Raw genomic sequence first — 25,861 nt, 5'->3', positions numbered from 1 at the left:
CTAAAATCGTCTGACTCAAACGAATGAAGAATTTAAAGAGAAAAGAGAGAACACTCTCAAAAGGTTTTTTGTCTTTCCATCATAATCTACTAAACATAAGGTTGCAAGGCTTTATAAGACACTTTGACACTTTTACAAACTAAACCTGTTGCGATTTTTACGCGCGCAAGTGCACGTGTCGCCCAAGTAATATAGTGAATTTAAGTACGAGTGTCGATCCCACGAGGAACAAGCTTAATTAACAAACAAATCACTAGCACGAATTGAACATAAAGGAAAGATGGAAAAATGTCACAAATTAATGACAAGTTTTAAAGCAATTGAATAACAAAATACGTAAGCAGAAGTTGTACGCAGAAGGAGAGGCTAAGGACCAAGGCTTCACGGGTTTATTCAACGGTTCGGATACATGACTTTCACGCACAAACAATAATCACTCACTACTATTTGCTAATCATACTCACATAATGATAGTGCTAAATCTCTCTCGAGCATCTAACGACCTATGTCAAAATTAGGAAAATCTTCTCTCGATCTCAATCCCTAACAAAAACATGCATTCATAATAAGAGCATTCACACGATTCTATGACATCCTAACTATCCCTAGCCTAGGCATGCAACATAGTAATTCAAACCAAAACACTAACAACCTAATCTTTCTCAAGCATCAAGTTGAAGTATAAAATCATGAACAAGGTAGCTAAGCTTGAACAAGCATTAAAAATGGATTTGAATTAAGCAAAGTAGTAGAGAATGGGAATTGAATTTCAATATATTAAATAATATCCCAAAACCGAATCCTAAACCCGCTACGCCATAGTCCTTAATGGAATTAGTTCATGGCGTAGCGAGGAAACAAGAATAAAATAAAATAAAAGGAAGAACGAGAAAACATACTTGAAAAACTAAATTGAAAATTAAAATAAGGGAGTTCAAGAGAAAAGAAAAGAATAAACTGTAATTGGCGCCAAATCGATGAAGAACGGGTCTCCTCTTCTCCTCTATCTCTCCCAAGCACTAAGAAAACAATTAAAAAGTGGCAAAAAGTCCTAAACAAAAGTTTGAGAAGTGTATTTATAGGCTTAGGTCGAAATTAGGGTGTTTCCTCTAATTTTCGGAGTAGACTGGGTAACAAAACTTGATCCGACGGCCCAGATCGCTCCAGAAAACGCGTTTCCTTTTTTTGGATTCGCGCACCTCGCGGCGCGCGGTACTGGGGTCGCGGCGCGAGGTCGCATTTCTCAGGTGGTCGCGTTCCGCGCTTGACGCTCGGGGATTTTCTACTCTGACGTTCTTCAACCTCGCGGCGCGCGGTCTGGAGGTCGCGGCGCGAAGTGAACAATCCCACACCTTCGCGGACCGCGCTAGACGCTCGGAGACGACTCGAGATGCGTTTTTCAAACCTCGCGGCGCGCGCTAGGTAGGTCGCGGCGCGAGGTCTGACGCCTTGGTGATTCCTTCTTCGTTCTAGCCTCGTTTTCGATCCCGAATGCCTCGATTCGTGCGGCTTTGCCCCAGATATCATAGAATTCCCATTTTTGACCTAAAAACCTTCAAAACACACGAAAAACCTCAAAACTACCCAAGAACAAGCTCGGATTTAGTTGGGATAATAGGAGTTTTCTACGTACGACACACACCTATCAAATACCCCCAAACTTAAACCGTTGCTTGTCCTCAAGCGACAAAATAATAGACACAAAACAAAAACACACCAAAGAAGTTACCTACACTAAATTGGTAAATCTCAATGCTTTACGTGAACTAACTGACTCATATTTGCCTCAATTTCAAACCCTCAGACTTACATTGACACGGGAATCCATGGTTTTAAACTCTAAGTCAACTACCAAATGTAAAAGAATCCATACAAGTTCGTGTTAGCTCAAGCCGTTTGCAATGTTCTTTGTCTCGATTAGCTTTTGATTCCCAAGATTCGTAGCCTTTCCCAATCCTACTTTGCGACCACAAAAATCGATTCTTTGAATGGTAGTTTGTTCGATTCGACACACCATAAGCCTTCTCTTCACCCTTGATCTCCACTAATGCGCACCTGTCCTTTCTAGCTCGTCAATAGGTCTTAAAGGCTTGTAATGTTACAGGCTAGGGTCAAAGGTATGGATTGAATTTTTAGTGGCTAAAACATCGACCTTAGCGACTCAAACCTCTCACCAAAATCACAACCCTCATATAAAGCTCGTTCACTCACCTCCCCGTTCTTGGCATCAAATTTTTGCCTAACAAGAACGTTTTCCTTAGTCTTTTAATTCCCGTGTTTCCCCAAACTTCGACTTAGCAACAACAAACGACAAGTCTCTTAAAACAAAACATAGAACACCACGCCAAAAATAAAACTACACGACATAAATAAATACTCCCTTTTTTTTATTTTTTTCTTTTTTTTTCTTTTTTTTTTTTTCTTTTTTTTTTTCTTTTTTTTTCTTCTCTTTTTTTATTTTATATTTTTATTTATTATTATTTTTTTTTTCACATAACAATATAACTAAACACCGGCGTGGTATTCTAGTAGACAATGTAATATTTAGAGACTAGTCGGTGACATGTCATAAAATAGGAAAAAAAAAATCCACTCAACAATGTCACTCAAGAGTCGCTAAAGTCAATGAGGTTCTTTGTGGGATTTTTCAAATCAATGGCTCGGCTTTTTCTGACTGAGTATCGAGAAAGGTAAATCGTTCGGCTTTTTGTGAGTGGGTTCTAATTGATAAAAATCTTGGGTTGGCTTTTTGGCTCGACGGGTTATTCCTAACGCCTATATCATTCTCACTAGATCAACGTGCGCTCAATTTCGCTTCGATTAGGGATCCGACAAGGTTCTTAGTGTGTTCGGTGGTCACTTTTCAAAACTGAGTTGGACTACTACTCAAGGGCTTCTAAGCATCGAGACAAACATTATTCGGGCTTTAAGTAATAACACAAAACTCAACAAGATTCTTTTGCACTCGGTAATTCACGGATTTTGTTCACATGTCTACGGCTTAAGACTATCCATATCATCGGCAAACATTTATTGAGTCAGTTAAGGCACACAGAACACTAATTTCTACCAATTATCCTAAAACAAGACAGAAACAACCTAGAGAAATAGCTACTAATTTACAAAAAAGAATCCCCCGCAAGACAAACAGTTATCCCCCCCCAACTTAAAACTTACATTGACCTCAATGTAATCACACAATACAAACGATGGGAAGGGGACTTACCTCGCGGGGGTGGCCGAGCTCCCCTACTCGTCCTCGTCGTGGCCGCCCTCATCGTCGTGTTGCGGAGGGTTGTAGCTGCCCGAATCCCACGAAGGGAAAGCGGGGTACGGCGTCATTAGGTGCGGAGGATATGCCGGGTAGCTCGGGGCGTCCGGGTAGATGGTCTGTTGATGCGCAGTCCACATGTTGTAGACATTCTGGTGAAACCCGTCCCGCTCCCGTTGTCGCTCGCCGAAGTCGTTGAGGAAACCTCCTAGTGCGGTGTGGGTGTCGCTCAGACGGGAGTCGAGCCGGTTCATCATGATCATCACCTCATCATAGTTGTTGTCTCGCTCATTGTGGGTCGGGGCGTGCTCCGGTTCATCAGGTGGTCCGAGAATGGGGGCATTTGGGTCGCCTCGGTGTTGCTCCGGGATGTTGATGAACCCCGCCCCATCCGGATGTGCGTGCCCATGCTTCCATTGCCGGAGTTTCATTATTCTCTCGGCATCAATTGGGTCCCCAAGACCAAGCCGGGCTTCATTGTGAACGATTCGCAGCCCGGCTTCAAGGCACATGCCGGTTATGATGCCACCGTGCCCGAGCGTCACTTCGGTGTCGCGGTTGGCGCAGAAAACGAGTCGCTCTTTGATCACCTTCCCGATGTTGATCGTTTTACCGGTTACAATGCACGCGAGGAGGGCGAGGCGAGGGAGGTCCACAACATGCTCTCTCTTGCACGGGAGGAGCGTCGAGCATATGAAGTGTTGCCACGCCTTGGCATACCGGTTGAGGTCGGAGATGGCGAGAAAATTGGGGACGACTTGACCACGCACCCGCTTCGTTTGGTATTGGGCTCCGGGATGCGCTAGCAAGCGAATCCACTCCTCCCATTGTGGGTGCAAGAGGAGTGGCGCGTATTCGTCATGGTCCGGCTCCGGAATCTCAAGGTAGGCATTGATCGCGACTGACGAGATGTTGACAACTACGTTCCTCACACGAACGAAGTTGTCGACGGTGACGGAGAGGTTCGAGTAGAACTCCCGAACGAGCTTTGGTGTCGCTCTCATCTCGATGTCGGCGAGTTTCTTCCAATGGCGGCTCGCAATTTGGTGCTCCATGTTTCCGCACCGGTGGTCGGGTCGGAGCGCCTTCTCGGGTAGCAAATTGACTTGGCAAATCTTATCCCATATTTCACCGGCGCCGTCAATGAGCGTGGGGGGGCGTGGTAGTGCCGGGAGCGAGTGTCGGGCACGCTTTGGTCGCGACGATGAGGCGGCTCGGTGCATCTACACGACAAATATTTCAAAAATTAGCGCTTCGAATAACCTTCATAACATGTATTTGTAAAAACCCACTCCCCCAAACTTGAGTCTAAAACTCTCTCCGTCATTGTTATTTATCAATTTAAACCTCCAAGTGATCACAATTTCAAATGTACTTTCATTTAGACATTTCACCAAACACTTGGCGGGCGAGCCAAACGGACACTAATATTGACAAGTTGGGCATAAATTGGCTCGACCCAAGGCACAAAACACAAACCACGACATGCACTTACGAAAATAACACCAATTAATCAACGAAATCGAGGGTCAAGAAGTAGTTACCTTTGTTGTCTTGAAGTGAGAGTGAAGAACCCACAAGGCTAAGTCAAGATTTGAAAAAGAAAACCACCCAATGTGATGAACAATGACGTGAATGTGTGAGTTTGAGAGTTTGGTTGTTAAAATTTTCGAAATCTAGGGTTTGGTTCGTGAGAAAGTCGGAGAGGTTTGGAGAAGAATGGTTTGAATTTGAAAAAATGTGTGTAAAACCGCTCATTTGTATTTAAACACAACGGGACCTCGCGGCGCGAGGTACTAGGGTCGCGCCGCGAGGTAGCATATTTTAAAACCTCGCGGAACGCGCATGCTGCTCGGGGGTAACTGTTAAAAAAAAACTCGCTACCTCGCGCCGCGTGGTCCAAGGGTCGCGGCGCGAGGTAACAGATCCGAGCAGCGCGCGTTCCGCGCCTGTTGCTCGGAGATGCCAAGTTTAACCTCTTTTTTTTATTTTTTTTTTTTTTATTTTTTTTTTTTTAGAACACAAACGTGATGAACAGAAATCAAGATATACCAACTAAAATAATAAAAAAAATATAAAGCAACGAAAGAAAGCACGGGTTGCCTCCCGCGAAGCGCTTTAGTTAACGTCATTAGCTTGACGGGTTACCACTTGTACTTGCTAGACGAGGTCGAGGTAGGCCACCACTTTCTCGCTCTCGAAAACCGCTCCGAAGTACGGTTTGACTCGCTGTCCATTCACCTTGAATCTTTCTCCGCTAGCGCTCTCAATCTCGAACGTTCCCGACGGGAAGGCTTGTGTGACTTTAAACGGCCCGGACCATCGCGACTTGAGTTTTCCGGGGAAGAGTCTCAACCGGGAATTGTAGAGTAGAACTTGTTGTCCCGGTTGTATCTCCTTGGGCTTGATGTGCTTGTCGTGCCACGCCTTTGTCTTTTCTTTATAAATCATTGCATTCTGGTACGCGTCTCGTCGAAGTTCATCGAGCTCGTTGAGTTGAAAGAGCCTTTGCTTTCCCGCAGCCTTGTGGTCGAAATTCAGAATCTTCATCGCCCATAGTGCTTTGTGCTCGAGTTCCACCGGGAGATGACAAGCTTTGCCGTAGACAAGCCGGTACGGGGACATTCCAAGCGGCGATTTGAACGCCGTACGGTACGCCCATAATGCATCATCGAGCTTTTGGGCCCAATCTTTGAGAGAGCTTCCCACCGTCTTTTCCAGAATTTTCTTGATTTCACGGTTTGAGACCTCGGCTTGTCCATTGGCTTGCGGGTGGTACGCGAGAGTTTTCCGGTGCGTGACGCTATACTTTGCGAGGAGCGCGGTGAATTGGCGATTGCAAAAATGCGATCCTCCATCACTTATAATTGCCCGGGGAGTGCCATGGCGCGTGAAGATGTTGTGCTTGAGGAAGTTGAGCACCACTTTGCCCTCATTTGTCGGGCATGCCTTTGCTTCGACCCACCGTGTCACGTAGTCGACCGCAAGAAGAATGTATTTGTTGCCGTACGAGGATGGGAAGGGTCCCATGAAATCGATCCCCCATACGTCAAAAGGCTCTATCTCCATGACATTCTTCAATGGCATCTCATCTCGCCTTGAGATATTTCCCGTTCTTTGGCACCTGTCGCATGATTCGACAAATTTCCGGCTATCGCGGATTAGATTAGGCCAAAAGAAACCACATTGGAGTACCTTCGCTGCCGTGCGATCGGGCCCGTAGTGTCCTCCGCACTCCAAAGTGTGGCAATGGTAGAGCACAGGGAGTATTTCGTCGTCAGGCACACATCGACGAATCACCGAATCTGCACAATGGCGATACAAGATAGGCTCTTCCCAATAATAGTGGCGCACGTCGGAGAGGAACCTCTTTCGGTGGTGATGATTGAAATCCGGAGGGATTTTGTTGCACACCAAGTAGTTGACAAAATCGGCATACCATGGCGGTGAGATTCCCTCCGAGGCGAGCAGTTTCTCGTCCCTGAAATCGTCATTGATGTGCATGCGATGGTCGGGGACATGAGAGAGATCTTCTAAGCGCGAGAGATGGTCGGCGACGAGGTTCTCCGATCCCTTCTTGTCTCTGATTTCCACGTCAAACTCTTGGAGGAGGAGCACCCACCGGATAAGTCGAGGTTTCGCGTCCTTCTTGTTCATCAAATACCGGATGGCAGCGTGGTCGGTGTAGACGATGGTTTTGTTGCCGATGACATAGGGCCGGAATTTGTCAAAGGCGAAAACCACGGCCAGAAGCTCTTTTTCGGTGGTGGTGTAGTTGACTTGGGCGTCGTTGAGAGTGCGGCTCGCATAATATATCGTGTGGAATGACTTGTCTCGACGTTGTCCAAGGACCGCACCCACGGCATAATCACTCGCGTCTGTCATGATCTCGAATGGTAAAGCCCAATCGGGAGCGGTGATTACGGGAGCCGTGCTTAGCTTATCTTTGAGGATGGTGAACGCTTTCATGCATTCGTCGGTGAAGACGAACTTTGTGTCCTTTTCGAGCAGGCCGCAGAGAGGCTTCGTGATCTTTGAGAAGTCCTTAATGAATCGCCGATAAAAGCCTGCGTGCCCGAGGAAGCTTCTCACGCCCTTGACCGAGACCGGAGGTGGCAATTTCTTGATCGTTGCTATCTTTGCCCGATCCACCTCCAGCCCTTGCGGTGACACTCGATGTCCCAGAACAATCCCTTCTTTGACCATGAAATGGCACTTCTCCCAATTAAGCACCAGATTCGTCTCCACGCAGCGCCCTAATGCCTTAGACAAATTCTCGAGACAAACATCGTAAGTGGAACCAAAGACAGAAAAGTCATCCATAAATACCTCAATGGTTTTCTCGATCATGTCTGAGAAGATTGCCATCATGCATCGTTGAAAAGTGGCCGGGGCGTTGCACAAGCCGAAGGGCATTCGCCGGAACGCGAAGGTGCCGTACGGACATGTAAACGTGGTCTTCTCTTGGTCTTCGGGGGCGATGGCTATTTGGTTGTACCCCGAGTATCCGTCAAGGAAGCAGTAATACTCGTGGCCGGCGAGCCGATCGAGCATTTGGTCGATGAATGGGAGGGGAAAATGATCCTTTCGGGTCGCATTGTTGAGCTTGCGGTAGTCCATGCAAATCCGGTACCCTGTGACGGTGCGCGTTGAGATAAGCTCGTTGTTGTCGTTCTTGATCACCGTGATGCCCCCTTTCTTCGGGACACATTGAACCGGGCTCACCCATGCGCTGTCGGAGATTGGGTAGATCACCCCCGCATCAAGCCACTTCAATATTTCTTTGCGCACCACCTCCTTCATGGCTGGATTTAGTCGCCTTTGGTGCTCCACGGACGGCCGAGAGTTGTCTTCCATGAGGATGCGATGCTCGCAGTAGGATGGATTTATTCCCTTGATGTCGGAAAGAGTCCATCCTATTGCGGGCATATGACTTCGCAACACTCGCAACAACTTTTCTTCTTCCTCGGCATTGAGTTGTGCGGAGATGATGACCGGCAGTGTCTTCTTTTCACCAAGGAATGCGTAACGGAGATGACCGGGCAATTCCTTGAGCTCGATCTCCGGTGGCTCCTCCACCGATGGTTTGGCTCGTCTCTTGTTTTCTCCGAGCTCCTCAAAATATCTTCTAGTATTTGCCTCGAAGCCATTCATGTGATTTGCATATTCTAGGGCTGCGCATGTGACAAACGCATTAGTGAAATCAGAGTTGTTTAAGAGACATACCTCGAGGGGCTCCTCCGAGCGAAAGGAGTGGTCGTGGATAGCTGCCTCGCACACGTCTACCCGGAATATGTCATCACTTGCTTTTGGATACTTCATGGCTTTGAAGACGTTGAAAGTGACCTCTTCGTCATTCACCCTCAGTTTCAGCTCGCCTTTCCGCACGTCGATTAGGGCTCCTCCGGTGGCTAGGAACGGTCTTCCCAGGATGATGGGAATGTCGCGGTCTTCCTCCATGTCAAGTACCACGAAGTCGGCGGGGAAGATGAACTTGTCGACCTTCACGAGTATGTCCTCGATGATGCCTCGGGGATGCTTGATCGACCTGTCCGCCATTTGAAGTGTCACCCGCGTGGGCTTCACTTCGCCGATTCCTAGCCGTCGAAAAATGGAGTAGGGCATGAGATTGATGCTTGCCCCCAAGTCGCAGAGTGCCTTGTCGAAGGAGAACTCGCCAATTGCACATGGAACGGTGAAGCTTCCCGGATCTTTGAGCTTCGGAGGGAGCTTTCGTTGAATTATAGCACTACACTCCTCCGAGAGTGTAATGGTGCTACAATCTTCGATCTTGCGCTTGTGCGTGACGATGTCCTTTAGGAATTTCGCGTAGGCGGGCATCTGCTCAATGACATCGGCGAAGGCGATGTTGATACGAAGTTGCTTGAAGAGCTCCATGAACTTGCTATATTGCTTGTCGAGCTTCGCATTCTTCAGTCTCTGCGGGAATGGTACCGGCACCGTCTTGATTGTGGCCTCATGAGGGGGAGGCGTGATCGTTGGAGTTGCAACCGTTGAGGAAGATGGCTTGTCCTCTTCTTTCTCTTTCTCTTTCCCCTTGTCGGCGCTTTTGAGCTCGAGCCCGCTTCTCAGTGTGATGGAGTTGCATTGATCTCTCGGGTTGACCTCGGTGTTGCTTGGTAGAGCGCCCTGAGGTCGTGCATGGAAGTCCCGAGTTAGCTGCCCCACCGTCGTCTCGAGGTTCCGGATTTGTGCCTCTTGATTCGTCATTCTCGTTCGAGACTCGGTGATGAAGGAGGCCAAGAGCTCCTCTATGTTTGGCTTTGGTGCGGGCTGAACTTGTTGTGGACGATTCTGGCCTCCCACCTGTTGTTGATGTTGGTGCGGCATCCCCGGTGGTCGGTTTTGTAGGAAGCCTTGTTGTTGTTGTGCCCTCCATGCGAAGTTGGGGTGGTTGTTCCTTGCTCCGGTGTTGTAGTTGTTGGAGTTTTGGAATGTGGGCCGGTTGTAATTCCCCACGTAGTTCGCATTCTCCGCATGGCCATCATTCGCGTGCGGGCAATCGTCGGTGAAATGACTCCCTTGACACCAGAAGCATGGTTCCCAAGTCGTTTGCGTGGAATTCACCGCAGCTTTCATCTCTTTCATCTCCCGCATCTCCTTTCGGAGGTTTGCCATCTCTAATGTCATCTGCTGCATTGTCTCCGGATCAATCGAGGTCATCGCGGCTTGAGCAGTGGCGGGGCCGGCCTTCATGATTCTTCTCTCTATCGGGCATTGCTCGTTGGATCGCGCTAACTCCTCAAGGAGAGCTTGGAATTCCGATGGCGTCTTAGTTAGCACCGTGCCTCCCGCGGCGGTGTTGACTAAGGTCTTTGTCGAGGTGAGGAGTCCGTAATAGAACGTTTGAAGTTGGACCGGCAACGAGACCCCGTGGTTTGGACATTTCCGGAGCATCTCCTTGAAGCGTGCCCATGCTTCGTGGAGGGACTCGCCGTCCATTTGCGCGAAGCTGTGGATGGCGTTTCTTAGGCGGGCCGTCTTCTCGAACGGGAAGAACTTGGCGAGGAAGGTGTTGCACAGCCCCTCCCACGTGGTGATGGAGTCGGGAGGGAGCGAGTTGAGCCATGCTTTCGCCCGGTCACGGAGAGAAAATGGGAACAACCGGAGTCGGATGGCGTCCGCGTTGATGTTGTGGATCTGGAATGTTCCGCACAACTCGTTGAAGTTGGAGATATGCTCATTCGGATCTTCATTCGGGGCTCCGGAGAATTGGTTTTGCTGGATCATGTTGATCGTCCCCGTCTTGATCTCGAAACTTTGGTTCCCTCCGATGGCCGGGTTGACAATGGCCGGGCGGTACCCTTGAGTGGTGGGTAACACATAGTCAATGAGTGGTCTCTCTTCGTTGGCCATGATCTCTTCCTCAATGTCTTCCTCGTCTATGTCTTTCTTCTTTTCCTTTCGATTTCTCTTGCACGTTTTCTCGATTTCGGAATCTATCGGAAGGAGGCTCGACTCACCGTCTTTTCGCATCAACCTTCAAAAGAGAAAGATAACGCAAAAACAGATGAGACAAAAAAAAAAAAAAAAAGTAAAAGAATGTTCAAATTGAAATCTAGTTAATTGAATTGCAATTAAAAACTTGAGTTCCCCGGCAACGGCGCCAAAAACTTGTTGCGATTTTTACGCGCGCAAGTGCACGTGTCGCCCAAGTAATATAGTGAATTTAAGTACGAGTGTCGATCCCACGAGGAACAAGCTTAATTAACAAACAAATCACTAGCACGAATTGAACATAAAGGAAAGATGGAAAAATGTCACAAATTAATGACAAGTTTTAAAGCAATTGAATAACAAAATACGTAAGCAGAAGTTGTACGCAGAAGGAGAGGCTAAGGACCAAGGCTTCACGGGTTTATTCAACGGTTCGGATACATGACTTTCACGCACAAACAATAATCACTCACTACTATTTGCTAATCATACTCACATAATGATAGTGCTAAATCTCTCTCGAGCATCTAACGACCTATGTCAAAATTAGGAAAATCTTCTCTCGATCTCAATCCCTAACAAAAACATGCATTCATAATAAGAGCATTCACACGATTCTATGACATCCTAACTATCCCTAGCCTAGGCATGCAACATAGTAATTCAAACCAAAACACTAACAACCTAATCTTTCTCAAGCATCAAGTTGAAGTATAAAATCATGAACAAGGTAGCTAAGCTTGAACAAGCATTAAAAATGGATTTGAATTAAGCAAAGTAGTAGAGAATGGGAATTGAATTTCAATATATTAAATAATATCCCAAAACCGAATCCTAAACCCGCTACGCCATAGTCCTTAATGGAATTAGTTCATGGCGTAGCGAGGAAACAAGAATAAAATAAAATAAAAGGAAGAACGAGAAAACATACTTGAAAAACTAAATTGAAAATTAAAATAAGGGAGTTCAAGAGAAAAGAAAAGAATAAACTGTAATTGGCGCCAAATCGATGAAGAACGGGTCTCTTCTTCTCCTCTATCTCTCCCAAGCACTAAGAAAACAATTAAAAAGTGGCAAAAAGTCCTAAACAAAAGTTTGAGAAGTGTATTTATAGGCTTAGGTCGAAATTAGGGTGTTTCCTCTAATTTTCGGAGTAGACTGGGTAACAAAACTTGATCCGACGGCCCAGATCGCTCCAGAAAACGCGTTTCCTTTTTTTGGATTCGCGCACCTCGCGGCGCGCGGTACTGGGGTCGCGGCGCGAGGTCGCATTTCTCAGGTGGTCGCGTTCCGCGCTTGACGCTCGGGGATTTTCTACTCTGACGTTCTTCAACCTCGCGGCGCGCGGTCTGGAGGTCGCGGCGCGAAGTGAACAATCCCACACCTTCGCGGACCGCGCTAGACGCTCGGAGACGACTCGAGATGCGTTTTTCAAACCTCGCGGCGCGCGCTAGGTAGGTCGCGGCGCGAGGTCTGACGCCTTGGTGATTCCTTCTTCGTTCTAGCCTCGTTTTCGATCCCGAATGCCTCGATTCGTGCGGCTTTGCCCCAGATATCATAGAATTCCCATTTTTGACCTAAAAACCTTCAAAACACACAAAAAACCTCAAAACTACCCAAGAACAAGCTCGGATTTAGTTGGGATAATAGGAGTTTTCTACGTACGACACGCACCTATCAAAACCCGACAAAATAAGAAAGGTCTTCCAATCTGAAACCGAAAGCCAATAAACACATATAATCAAGACAAACTTAGAATAATTAAATAAATAAAAAAACTAAAATTGGATACAAATGGCTGAAAACATAGAACTGTCATTTTGAAGTCCAAAACCTTGAATTTGGCTTAAATCACCCGACCCCAGTGCTATGCACTCATTCTTTTTGTTACAAATAATTAGTAAATTAGTCATATTTATACTTTTAAATTGCTATATAGCCAATCTTTGATAAATATTTGGTAAATAGTCAACATTTATTACAATTACAACTATTTCTACTATTATTTACAATGATTTACAATTGATTACATAAAACTTGACTACTATTTATCAAATATTTATTAAAAGTTGCTAAATAACAAATTATATATGTAAATATGACTATATATTTGCTGGATTTTTTTATTATGTCGATTTCATTAAAAAAAACACTATGATACAAAGCTGGCCAACTTTAATTTCAAAATAATAATCTTGTCCAGATTTGTTCGTGAACACTGAATTTTTCATTGGCTAGGTCATGAATTTTAAAAGATTGGAAAGAGAAATGAAATAGAAGATTTTATTACAACTGTAATTTTGGAATAAAAGAACGATATTTTAACTCATGACTTTATTTCAATGAAAAAAAAAAAATTTGAAAACGCTGTTTCGTTGATAGATTAATTTCATGACGTATTTAGTGTTGATACCGTACACAGACGTATTCAAGAAGTTCACAACAAGTGACGGGAAGTTCAAAGATGATCTCAAAAGTGACGTTCAAGGAATATTAAGCTTATATGAATGTGCACATCTCATGGCTCACGGAGAGCCTTTATTGGAAGAAGCGCTTTTGTTCTCAACAGCTCATCTGCAATCCTCATTAATATCTACCACATCGAATATGAGCTCATTTCTTGTAGCACAAGTCAAGCATGCCCTAGAGCAGCCTATCAGGAAGGGTTTGCCAAGAGTGGAGGCGAGGCACTTCATCTCTATGTACCATGAAAACCCTTCCCACAACGATGTTTTGCTCACATTTGCAAAGCTAGATTTCAACAGTGTGCAAAAGTTGCACCAGAAAGAACTCATTGAGTACACAAGGTAAATAATGAATTTAGTGTCCTTATACTTTTACTCTGTCTGGTATTCCGCCACAGAATATAAAAATACAAAAACTTTTACCATATATTATATGTATATTAAAAAAGATGTGTTAGCCAAATACGTTTTGAAAGACAGTATGAAACTGAGAAATATAAGTGAGATATCGTATTTTCTTTGTATTGTTTGGATCGTAGATTAAAATATCGATACTCAGTCACGAAGCCACATGGGAATGGAAGTCAGAGGGGGTTATAGTCCTCTCTTCATTTTTTTTTTTGTATTTTTTGCCCATTTTTAATTTTATTTTTATATTTTTTTACCCTCAATATTTACAAATTAATCCCCCTGAATTTTTTGTTGCAAATTAACCCCCCTAGGTTTTTGGTTTCGTCCTATTAGATAATACTCGTATGTACATGTCAGCATTCAATCTCAGCCGTTCGAATAAGTTTGTTAGACACGCACGGCTGAGATGAGTTTGCAAGAATTGTATTTATATCACCAACGAATGATTGGTAGTCAGTTAGTCAAACAGTCAAACAGATTCCCAAATCTCGTCTCTCTCTTTCTCTCTTCTCTCTCTCTACTTTCTGTTATGGTATCAGAGCCAAGGCTCTAAGCTCGATTGATTTTTGGCTATGGCGTCATCGGAAAATGCCGCTCCTCAGTCGCCGATCTCAGATCCTCAGTTGCGAGCTCTCGCGAGTCAAATCCAGGCGTATCAGAGCGTGGTTCCGCACATCAATCCGCTCAATCTCCGCTTGGATCGCAACAATTTTCACCTCTGGAGTACTCAGATACTATCCACAACCAGAGCACATGGAATTGAAGGTTTCTTACTTGGTACACTCTCGTGTCCACCTCAATTTCACCAGTCAGTCAACAATGGCGTCAGCTCTCAAACGCCAAATCCGGAGTATTATCTTTGGCTCCGATATGACCAATTCACCCTCAGCTGGATGTTCTCCTCCATCTCTGAAGGTATGCTAGGTCATGTGAACAGATGCGTAACCTCTGCTTCAGCCTGGTCCACGCTCTGTCAGATCTTCCAAACGACGTCGAAAGCTCGGGTTCTGCAACTCCGATTTGCACTCCAGACATCGAAGAAAGGAAGCCTCAGCATCAACGAGTTCATACTCAAGATGAAAACGATAGCTGATGATCTCAGCAGTGCCGGATCAGTAATCAACGACGACGATTTGATTCTCTACATTCTCGGAGGACTCGGAGCTGAATACGAGTCCGTCGTGGTCAACCTCACCAGCAGATCTGACACTCCTACCCTGCCAGAGGTACAATTCGCCTTACAATCTCAGGAGATGAGAATTGATTCTCTCAACTCTGCAATTGGATCCGATTCCTTCTCGACACCATCAGCACATTTTGCACAACGAGGAAGAGGTCAAAGTGGAGGTCGTGGAGGTCGTGGTCGCGGTCGCGGTGGCCGTGGTAGGGGCAACACCAACAATCGTCCTGTGTGTCAGCTTTGTGGGAGAGTTGGTCATCTTGTCACGAAATGTTTTCATCGCTTTGATGTACATTTCAGTGGCTCTTCTCCACAGCCACAGACCACAGGGAATCAAAGCACGTCGTCAGCATCAAATCAAGCCTACACGGTTGCTGTTGGAGACGAACAAGCAGCACAAGAGTGGTATCTAGACAGTGGAGCCACCAATCATGTTACTTCAGATGCAAACAACATCACCAATCAAAGCGATTACAATGGGAAAAACAAGCTAACAGTAGGTAATGGTTCTAAACTTCCTATATTGCACATTGGTGATTCAGCTCTGAAAGTCAATCATAGTAACCTGCTTTTAAGAAATATCCTACACGTACCAAACATCACCAAGAACCTTTTGAGTATTTCTCAGTTCACTAAAGATAACAATGTGCTGATTGAATTTTATGCTGATAAATGTCTTGTCAAGGACCTGGCTTCAATGAGAATACTGCTGGTTGCAGTTCTTAGAGATGGACTGTATCAATTGGATCTCTCCAAGTTATCAGTTCCTCTCAAGCCCAAGTTCAGTGCACTTGTCTCAAGTCTGAATGGTCAACTTTTCTCTGTGTGTTGTAGTCATGTAAAAGAGTCAAATGAAGGTCTTTGTGTTGAATCTTTACCTTGTACTGAAGATACTTTTCTACAATCTCTAGTCTGTTCTACGTCTTCAAATAGGTCAAAAACGTCTGATGCTAACACTTGGCACAGAAGATTAGGACATGTCTCTGTAGATGTTATGAAATGTATTCTCAAGTCTGTAAAACACAATGTTTCAATAAAAAGCTCTTTTTTCTGTCCTGATTGTGCAATTGGAAAAATGCATCAGTTTACTTTTACACCTGTACCAACACACACACAAGCACCTTTTGATCTAATACACTCTGACCTATGGGGACCATCACCTGATACATCATTAGAAGGCTACAGATACTATGTGCATTTCGTTGATGACTTTACCAGATACACTTGGATTTACCCTCTCAAAACAAAATCTGACACCAAAAATGCTTTTCTCAGTTTCAATGCCTATATTGAGAGACAATTCAACACCAAAATCAAAGCCTTACAAACTGACTGGGGAGGGGAATATAGACCTTTACAACCTATTCTCACAAAACTAGGAATTGTGTTTAGACACCCTTGTCCCCACACACACCAACAAAATGGTAAATCCGAAAGAAAGCACCAACATATCACTGAGCTGGCTCTAACCTTTCTTTCCACAGCAAAACTACCATATTCTTTCTGGTGGGATGCTTGTGTTAGTGCCACTTACACCATAAACAGAATGCCTTCCAAAACTCTCAATCTCAGATCCCCATATGAACTTCTCTTTGGCCAAAAACCTGATTATAATTTTCTCAAAGTCTTTGGGTGTGCTTGTTATCCTCACTTACAACCCTACAACTCAAACAAGTTTAGATTCAAATCTGCTATGTGTGTGTTCATTGGTTACAGTCCTTCTCATAAAGGTTACAGGTGTTTAAGTAGTTCCAAACGTGTCTACATTGCTAGGTCTGTTCTTTTTGATGAACAAAATTTCCCATATGAGTCTATGTTTTCTCAGAAAAGTCAAAATGTGTCCTTGATCAACAGTAAAACTACCATGTGTCCTAGCTTGTTTCCAATACATACTACACACACTTACTTGAACAATGACAATCAGCATGATTTTGAATCCACCAACACTCACTCATCCTCAGAATGTACACCTCAGCCAGATACAACCACACAACCCACATCAGATCAAAGCAATCTCTCAGCCGCAGATAATACTGATATTACCAGACTCAGACACAATTCACCCTTACAGATTGTTTTACCCATGAGACCACAAAATGAACCTTCTGTACCATCAAATAGCCATCAAATGGTCACAAGATCAAAAGCAGGTATAACTAAATCAAGGGTTTTCTCAGCTGAATCATCTGAGTGTACTATAGAGAGTGAACCATTATCTGTCTGTGATGCTTTATCTAACCCCAGATGGAAATCTGCTATGAAAGCTGAAATTGATGCATTGCAGGATAATAAAACATGGTCCCTTGTACCAGCAGAGAGAGCAGCTACAATTGTATCTAACAGGTGGATTTTTAAAGTCAAGCAAAATTCTGATGGGTCACTAAACAAGCTCAAGGCTCGTCTAGTAGCCAGGGGTTTTGAACAAACTCCAGGAATTGATTTTTCTGAGACGTTCAGTCCAGTGGTGAAGCCATCAACTATCAAGGTTATCTTTGCACTGGCAGTGACTTTCAAATGGGATATTCAGCAAATAGACATCAACAACGCATTCCTAAATGGGGTACTTAAGGAAGAAGTATACACCTATCAACCTGAAGGATTTGAAGACCCAACAAGACCAACACATGTATGTCATCTCCACAAGGCACTGTATGGATTGAAACAGGCTCCGAGGGCCTGGTATGATCAGCTAAGTTCAGCACTCATCACGTGGGGATTCACAAACTCTACTTCAGACAGCTCCTTATTCATCTACAAGAGGGATCAAGATTGTCTCTTCTTACTAGTATATGTTGATGATATACTGGTAACAGGAAATAACCCAGCACTCATCACCAAAGCCATCTCAGACTTGGACAATTCCTTCAAACTGAAGACTCTTGGATCCATAAGCTATTTTCTTGGATTTGAAGCCACCAGAGATGACCATGGCCTCAAACTCACTCAGAGGAAATACTTGAGAGATCTTCTGCAAAAGACTAACATGTTGGATTCCAAGCCAGTTTCAACTCCCATGTGTCCCAGCACCAAGATCAGCAAACTGGATAGTAATCCTTTTGAGCATGTCTCTTTATATCGGAGTACAGTCGGATCTCTTCAGTATCTCACCATGACCAGACCAGACATTGCCTATACAGTAAACAGACTCAGTCAATACCTACAAGCTCCCACGATCAAGCACTGGACTGCTTGTAAACGTTTGCTCCGTTACTTGGCTGGCACGTCACAGCAGGGTCTTCAATTCACTCCAGCAAGCTCACTGACTCTCACAGCCTATGCAGATGCAGATTATGCTGGCAATATGGATGATAGAAGATCTACGAGTGGTATTTGTGTGTATCTGGGATCAAATCTAATTTCATGGTCAGCTAAGAAGCAAGAAGTTGTATCTCGGAGCTCTACTGAATCAGAGTACAGAGCGCTAGCAATCACTTCATGTGAGATCGTCTGGTTAAAGTCCCTATTCCATGAGCTTGGTTTTCAACTGGAACCAGGACCAGTTGTAATTTGGTGCGATAATGCTGGTGCAGCGGCTCTGGCATCGAACTCTGTTTTTCATGCACGAACAAAACACATAGAAGTCGATGTGCACTTCATCAGAGAAAGGATAGCATAAAAAACAGTGGAAATTCGACATGTGCCTTCTGCAGATAATGTTGCAGACATTTTTACCAAACCTCTCAACTTTCCTCAGTTTTCAAAGTTAACTTCAAAGCTCAATCTTTTTACCCGTGCTTAGCTTGAGAGGAGGTATTAGATAATACTCGTATGTACATGTCAGCATTCAATCTCAGCCGTTCGAATAAGTTTGTTAGACACGCACGGCTGAGATGAGTTTGCAAGAATTGTATTTATATCACCAACGAATGATTGGTAGTCAGTTAGTCAAACAGTCAAACAGATTCCCAAATCTCGTCTCTCTCTTTCTCTCTTCTCTCTCTCTACTTTCTGTTACGTCCCTACCGTTACCCATAATCGATAGTAATATTTTATTTGGATATTGGCTGTTGGTAGAGATAATGATGGTAAATAATAATTGTTGGAATATTGTTATCACGCACCGATTAGAAATCATTGGACATACCAATTACATACTATCAAATTTAAATTAATATAATAAAAAAAAAATCTTTATACAAATATTCATATAAATATTAAAATTTATACTTTTTATGATTCTCTCTTTGTTTTGTAGCGCCCTTATTTTGCGTCTAGAAAAGTACGTTTGGTACGTTTAAGTCCAACGAAGCCATTTAAATTAAAATCAATCATCATATATATATATGCTTTTTTATTTTTCCCTCACACAAAATCGACACCTTTTTCACCATTTCAACCTCTCTCTCTCTCTCTCTCTCTCTCTCTCTCTCTCTCTCTCTCTCTCTCTACTTCATACTGAAATCGCTTTTTAATCAAACAAAAACCAAACGAAATGTTTATAACTTTTATCCGAGATAAAGAAAATGGGCAGTATACCAACCAAAAAGCTGTCGCGATTTTTGAAATCTTGATTTGGTAAGAGAAAGAAAACTGATGAAAAATGTATAACTAAAATTTGGGATTACATTTTTCTTAAAACAATGTATAAAAAATGAGAATCTAACCAATTTTGCCCCCGTGAAAAATATAAACTTAAGAGTTCTATTCTTTTTAATTAATTTTTTTTAATAACTTTTAACCACAAAAGATAATATTGATTTTCAATCACATTTTTCATTTTTACAGTAAAATTTGAGTTCCAAACATAACCTACAAGAATTTGAATTTGAATTTGTCCCAGCATAAAGTTTTGTGGGGAATAATAGTCATGGAATATATCGACGCAATGTTGCTAAATAATTATATGTATGTATCTCATAGAATAAAACATGCATGCACCGAAAAATGATTATTTTTTCGTTTAGGTGGTGGAAAAATTTGGAGGTCGAATCAAACTTGTCTTACGTACGAGACAGACTGGTGGAATGTTATTTTTGGGTCGTCTCGGTGTATTTTGAACCCAAATACAACATTGGAAGGAGAATAGTGATCAAATCACTATCATTATTGTTAATTATAGATGATACTTACGACGCATATGGTACATTTGTAGAGCTCAACCAATTCACAGATGCTATTCATAGGTAATTTGATAACTTTTGTTGTATTGATAATCAGGAACTAAAGAACAATAAAATCACTATCTATAGTTATTAGGGAACTGTTTATAGTATGCTTGTTCGTTTGTTTGAATAATAGCTGGCGTGTAATTAATGTTTAGCCTACGTGTGTGTCACTTAGCTTACGTGTCATACCTTAGGAGTGTGTCATGGTGTAATAAGCTATAGCTCACTTAAACTGCATACAATAATACTAATAAAAATTTAAATTTTTAGAGTAAAAAATGTAAATTTTTTAGAAAATTGTCTAAAAGTGTAAATTTTCAGGGTAAAAAAATGTAAATTTTTTAAAAAATAAGCAAAAAGTGTAAAATATTTTTTTTTTTGCCCAAGGCACAAACCTTGTCCGCCGGGCCGACCCTGCTCACGTTTGTCATTTTTTTCCATTAATTGTGGTGTTCTATTTTATAGATGGGATATCAACTGTGTAGATGAACTCCCGAAGTACATGAAACAAATCTACAAGTTAGTGCTCGATACATACGACGAAATTGAGGAATTGATCGGCGGAAGAGTCTCGTATGGAATTGGATATGCGAAAGACCTAGTATATATATAAGTGCATTGTAAGCATTATTCCAGAGAAATTTACTCGCTAGTTATTTTAGAATGCTTTTTCATCTTGCTGATTGGGAGCAATACAAACTCTCTTCTTTTCTTTTTCTTTCTTCTTTTTTTTTTTTTTTTGGTATTAATACCCTGAATTTTCCCGTTCAAATCATGAAATCTCAACTGTTATATTTTCTTCCCATTAACTTTTGTAAAATCTCAACTCAAAATTACGATACGGTACAAATAGTAAAGGCATGTAATCAGCGGCGAAACTAGAAATTCCAATCACGGGTAAATATAAAAATTGTATTAAAATATTAAGATAAAAATTACAATTTTTAAAAGTTTAGAATGGACATTTTCTCCTAATCTCCGTGTGACTCACCACCCTTGGCGGGAATACGAATATATATTGTAGTTAAGTAGCCTAAGTGAAACTAATGAATTTAGATGTAGCCACTATTTAAAAAAGTAAATAGTCACGCGTTATAAATGTTTCAATAGTTCGCCTAATTTACCCCTTAACTAAACCCGCTTAAATACTTATAAAAATTAAAATTATATTTCTTACAAAATGCAGTTAATGACGCATCATAAATGGATTTCGATATTAATCAAGAACCGCTTTCCTATACCCGACCTTCTATATATAAAAATCAAAAAGTCCAAAAGTTTTCTTCCCTTCACTTTTCTCTGTAATAGAAAAACTTAGAAATCATCTTCAAAAAAATTGAACAAAGAAGACGAACGAGTTCAAAATATTTCTTAAATGTAAGTTAACCTACACACCGATCAATATTCGTATACATAGATGTTGCTTGTATTATTTTTGGCAATGAGCTTTAATAAAACAGAGAGATATCACCGATCATTATCGAACGAAGAAGAAGAAGGAATTCAAAAGGTTTCTGAAATGTAATTTGTACTCACCGATCATTTGTTATCGTCTTGGTGTGTCTTTTTTTGTTGTTCTGCGTTAAATAAAACAAAGAAACGAAATACAAAATAAAGAAACAAATAAAATAATAATTACCTATTATTAACAAAAATTAAAGAAAACTAACAAAAAAAATTAAAATAACTAACTATACAAGGTTAAGAAGTACAACCTGAAAAAGCGTGAAAAAAATCATTGGTTAACATTAATTAACAAAAATTTACAGACGATTCAAATAAAAAAATGAACCCATACAAGAACTGTAGAAGAAGAAGGATGAGAGAGAAATTATTTGAAGACTTTAGTTACCGTAATTGTAAACATCATTTTTAGACCGGCGGTGAAGACCAATTCCTGCTGATGATCAGAAAACGTACTGATGGGCGAACTTCTTCTCCTTGTGAATTTCACGATGTATACAGAGACTTTCAGCCAACACAAAGGGTATATTCTTGAACCGCTCGTCGCAACGAATCTATGAAGAAGATATTTGAAGTTTTGGAAAGAAAAAACGTAAATTGAGAGAGAGAGAGAGATTAAATGCTATCTAACCGTAATTATTTTAAAGAAAAAAAAAACGCAGGCTTCAACTTGAAGGACAAAACCGGATTCTTTAACACATCATTTAAGTATTCAACCCAAATATAAAATGCTTTGTGAACACTCTCTTTCACCGAGTGTCCAGTAAAACATTTGGTTGTGTACATCCTAATATTAAGATACGCATACATAGTTTCCAAGAACTATCGAGTTTTAAACTAGTGGCGTTAAATGTGAGCGCTCAATTTATACAGATGAAAAAGCATGTCCAGTCATACTTTGACGAAGCCAAATGGCGCCATTGCAAATATGTTCCAACGGTGGAGGAGTATATGAAACTTGCTTTGGTGTCATGTGGGTATTACCATCTTACAATTGTTTCTTTCCTGGGAATGGGAAACATTGTTACAAAGGAGGCCTTTGAATGGGCATCAAAGTACCCGAAAATTGTTCATGGAGCGTCAGTGATCAACAGGCTCATGGATGACATCGCTGGCCACAAGGTTTAACTCTTTTCAATTAGAAAAATTAGACGGACTAGCCAAATTCAAACGTTGAGATTGCATATTAGCCAACGTTTACATTTATTTTGAGAAATAGCCAATTTCGCTGACGTGGCGTTTAAGCCAATATTTTTGCTTCCAGTTTTGCCCTTTTTAATTTTTTTAAATAAAAAATATAATTAAAGAAAATCAAAATTAATTGCCAACATATTTATGATTTGATTGCCAAGATATTCTCTTAATAATAATCACGTTCACATACGCGAAACCCCTCCAATTACGCAGTGGTGAGCTTGTATTACAAATATAGACATAAACGTGATATTTAGGGAACAAAATCAAAAGATGGGGCGAGGAGGGGAAGAAGAGTCGTCGGAGCAAGATGAGTATTTGTTCAAGATCGTGCTGATCGGCGACTCGGCGGTTGGGAAGTCGAACCTGTTGTCGAGGTTCGCGCGGAACGAGTTCGACCCCAACGCCAAGGCCACGATCGGCGTCGAGTTCCAGACTCAGTCGGTGGAGATCGACGGTAGAGAGGTCAAGGCTCAGATCTGGGACACCGCCGGCCAGGAGCGATTCCGCGCCGTCACCTCCGCCTACTACCGCGGCGCCGTCGCCGCCCTCCTCGTCTACGACATCACTCGCCGAAGCCTGGGTGGCACCGGACCGTACCCTTCCGCCTTCTTAATTATATAAAAATGGTTGGGTTTGGGTTAGCCTTGCCTTCATCTTCTTCATTACTCTCTCTCCTTCACCACCGTGACCATCCACTCAACCGGAATCATCTTCCGCGGCCTCGCCGGAGTCCGACGTCATCATCCTCCGCCGCGATGCTGGCCGAAAACGCCGTCGTCTCAGACATCTTAGCGTCCTCTGTCACCGGAGGCGTAGCTCTCTCCAGCCTCCAGGTCTGGGCCCACACTGCCAAACGAGGCCTCTTCGACCAGGTCCCACTCTATTTTCTTCTTCCTGTTTTATTAATGGTGGTCCAAGAGTTGTTCAAGGAAGTTCAGTGCCTGAATCTACCAGGAATGGAAATGAATCTTTTTTTTTTTTGTTAGTCTTAGTGTTTTTATTTAGATTGGTTTGAGCTGTGATGTTCGGGAATCTAGAATTGGATCAGTAGATTCGTAGGTTGGATTGGAATAAATATGGCCGTTGACTTTGTTTAGTCTTGTGATTTTGTAAATTTGGGAACGAATCTTGGCATTGCTAAGTTAATCGAAAGACTGAAAATTTGGTAATCGAAAGACTGAAAATTCCACAGTAAATCCATTCATTACCTTGTTTATATACGTATATTAATTTGTATAAATTAGAGATTTGATTGAAGATTTTTCACTCATTGATTCATGTATGGCACGATTTCAATCCTGTTAATTTCTGTTAATATCTGTTAATTAATATACGTATTAATATACAAATACAAATTAATATACGTATATAAACCTAAATAAACAGAAAAAACAGAAAATAATTTGTATATGTATATTAGTTTGTATATGTTAATTTTGAAGATTTAGGTTTATATACGTATTTTAATTTATGTTTATTTAGGTTTATATACGTATATTAATTTGTATATGTTAATTTTTGAAGATTTTTTTTTTTTTTACTTTGTTTTTGAATTTTTTTCTCCTGCAGTGTAGGTTTGGTTGCGTGTTTGAAAGATAAGCATTTATCACGGTGGATTTGTTAGATATGCATTTATCACGGTGGATCTGTTTTAGTTGGCATTTATTCACGCGATTCCAATTTCATTTCTTTCTTTTTTGGACGCGGGAATCTTCCAAATATTTTGATTTGATATTATTTAAATGAATGACAAATTTGTATTTTTTTTACTGTTAATGTGGTATATTGGCTACACATTAAAAATAAACCAAAAGTTGGCTATTTTGACAATTACAACGTTTGACTTTGCTATTTTGCTCGGGCTCCCTTTCAATTATTTTTTTTTTTTTTTCGGAACATTTTTTTTCCCCTGAATTGTTGGTTTTGTAGCATTCAACGTCTAATTGTTCTTATGAAATTGAATACCAAAACAACTTCAAATATGTTTACAAACTAAAATATCTTGTTTATAAATTTAAAATATATCATTTAAATAAAATAATACTCCAAAAATCTAAAAGTGTTTATTAGTTTTTATTCATCGTTTTTCGGGCCAAAATATAAATTAAGAATATTGACAGACAAGTTACCGAAGTGTGTGTATTTATGTTTGAAGTATTTTAGGAGCGAATATTATAAGTAAGAGATATAGATTTAATTTACAAAATATCAAAATACTACAAATTCAATAGTCCAAATAGCAAAATGATAAAATAAAAATATTTAATAAACAAAATAGCGCAATCTTAAATATTCAGTGACCGAAAAGTCTTACTTTTTTTGCTTTTATTTTTCAAAATTTGTAACATACTTACAAGTATTTTATTTCCTTGTGTTTTGGTCGCAGTTCGAGCAAAAAAGAGGGCATGTAGCCTCATGCGTGGAATGCTATATGAAGCAATATGGTGCGTCGGAGGAAGAGACATATACAGAACTTCGGAGGCAAATTGCAGAATCGTGGAAGGATATAAATGAAGAGTGCTTGGAGCCCAGGGCTGTCCCTATGCCACTCCTTACTCGTACGCTCAATCTTGCACGGTTTATCAATGTGTTTTACAAGGACAGAGACAATTTTACTCACCCTGAAGGACTAATGAAACATTTGGTTAAATCAGTCCTTGTTGATTCTATTCCTATGTAATGGAAGGATAAGTCCTCAAACCCTGAAAGGCCCAAGTAAAATATATAAACGTTCACTTCTGTTTGATAGCAAACACTCAATTTCATTGACAAAAACTATATAAAAAATGAGGAAGTTCAGCAGTATAAACTATACAGAATGAAGTTAATAAGATTTATCCTTCAAGGAACAATGAACGCTCGCAAGGTTAAAATAATGTTTGTAACGAAGATAAGCAAGAAAAAAAAAATTCGTTGCACGGCAACAATTTTACCTGATTTCCGCTCCGAATTTGTACTTCGAAAAGTCATCTGAAGCTCAGGTCAGCGGAAACTGGCAGAGCTATTGCCATTGTTTCTTCAACTTTAGGACTCACGTTACTCATCTTCTCAGGTTTTACTCTCTATGTTCATAAAAGCAACAGCTAAAAGACAAAAACAATCAAATTATCCATGAGATTCCCAAATAGTTTTTTTTTTTTTTTTTTGAGAACGTGGCCGGCACCACGGGAGAAACTTCATTAAAAAAACCTTACATATGGCCGAGGAATACCGTGGTTACATCACAAAGATTGATCTTTAATAACTTCTCGATGCGCGCATGGCGGGACAAGCCCCAACCAACGCGAGTTCGAGTTAAAACCAAGAGCAT

The 25,861-nt window shown here is 41.7% G+C and overlaps 1 protein-coding gene across 1 annotated transcript in view; it reads left to right on the top strand.

Annotated features, from left to right (window-relative positions):
- LOC149398362 (putative terpene synthase 2) overlaps positions 1–25,231 on the top strand; it is a 40,160-nt gene extending 14,929 nt beyond the window's left edge. Inside the window, exons 3-7 of the mRNA XM_089614568.1 lie at positions 13,152–13,536; positions 19,690–19,908; positions 20,356–20,491; positions 22,228–22,476; positions 24,938–25,231. Coding sequence (XP_089470694.1) covers positions 13,152–13,536; positions 19,690–19,908; positions 20,356–20,491; positions 22,228–22,476; positions 24,938–25,231 — 1,283 coding nt within the window. The remainder of the gene's footprint in view (positions 1–13,151; positions 13,537–19,689; positions 19,909–20,355; positions 20,492–22,227; positions 22,477–24,937) is intronic.
- The last annotated feature ends 630 nt before the right edge of the window (positions 25,232–25,861 follow it).

The sequence above is a fragment of the Urtica dioica genome, chromosome 5, assembly GCF_054948205.1.
Source record: "Urtica dioica subsp. dioica isolate 48M chromosome 5, U.dioica_male_clone48M_v1_H2, whole genome shotgun sequence".
NCBI classification, from domain to species: Eukaryota; Viridiplantae; Streptophyta; class Magnoliopsida; order Rosales; family Urticaceae; genus Urtica; species Urtica dioica.
The sequence above is the reverse complement of the archived record's forward strand: the minus strand, read 5'-3'. Positions and strand labels throughout refer to the sequence as shown.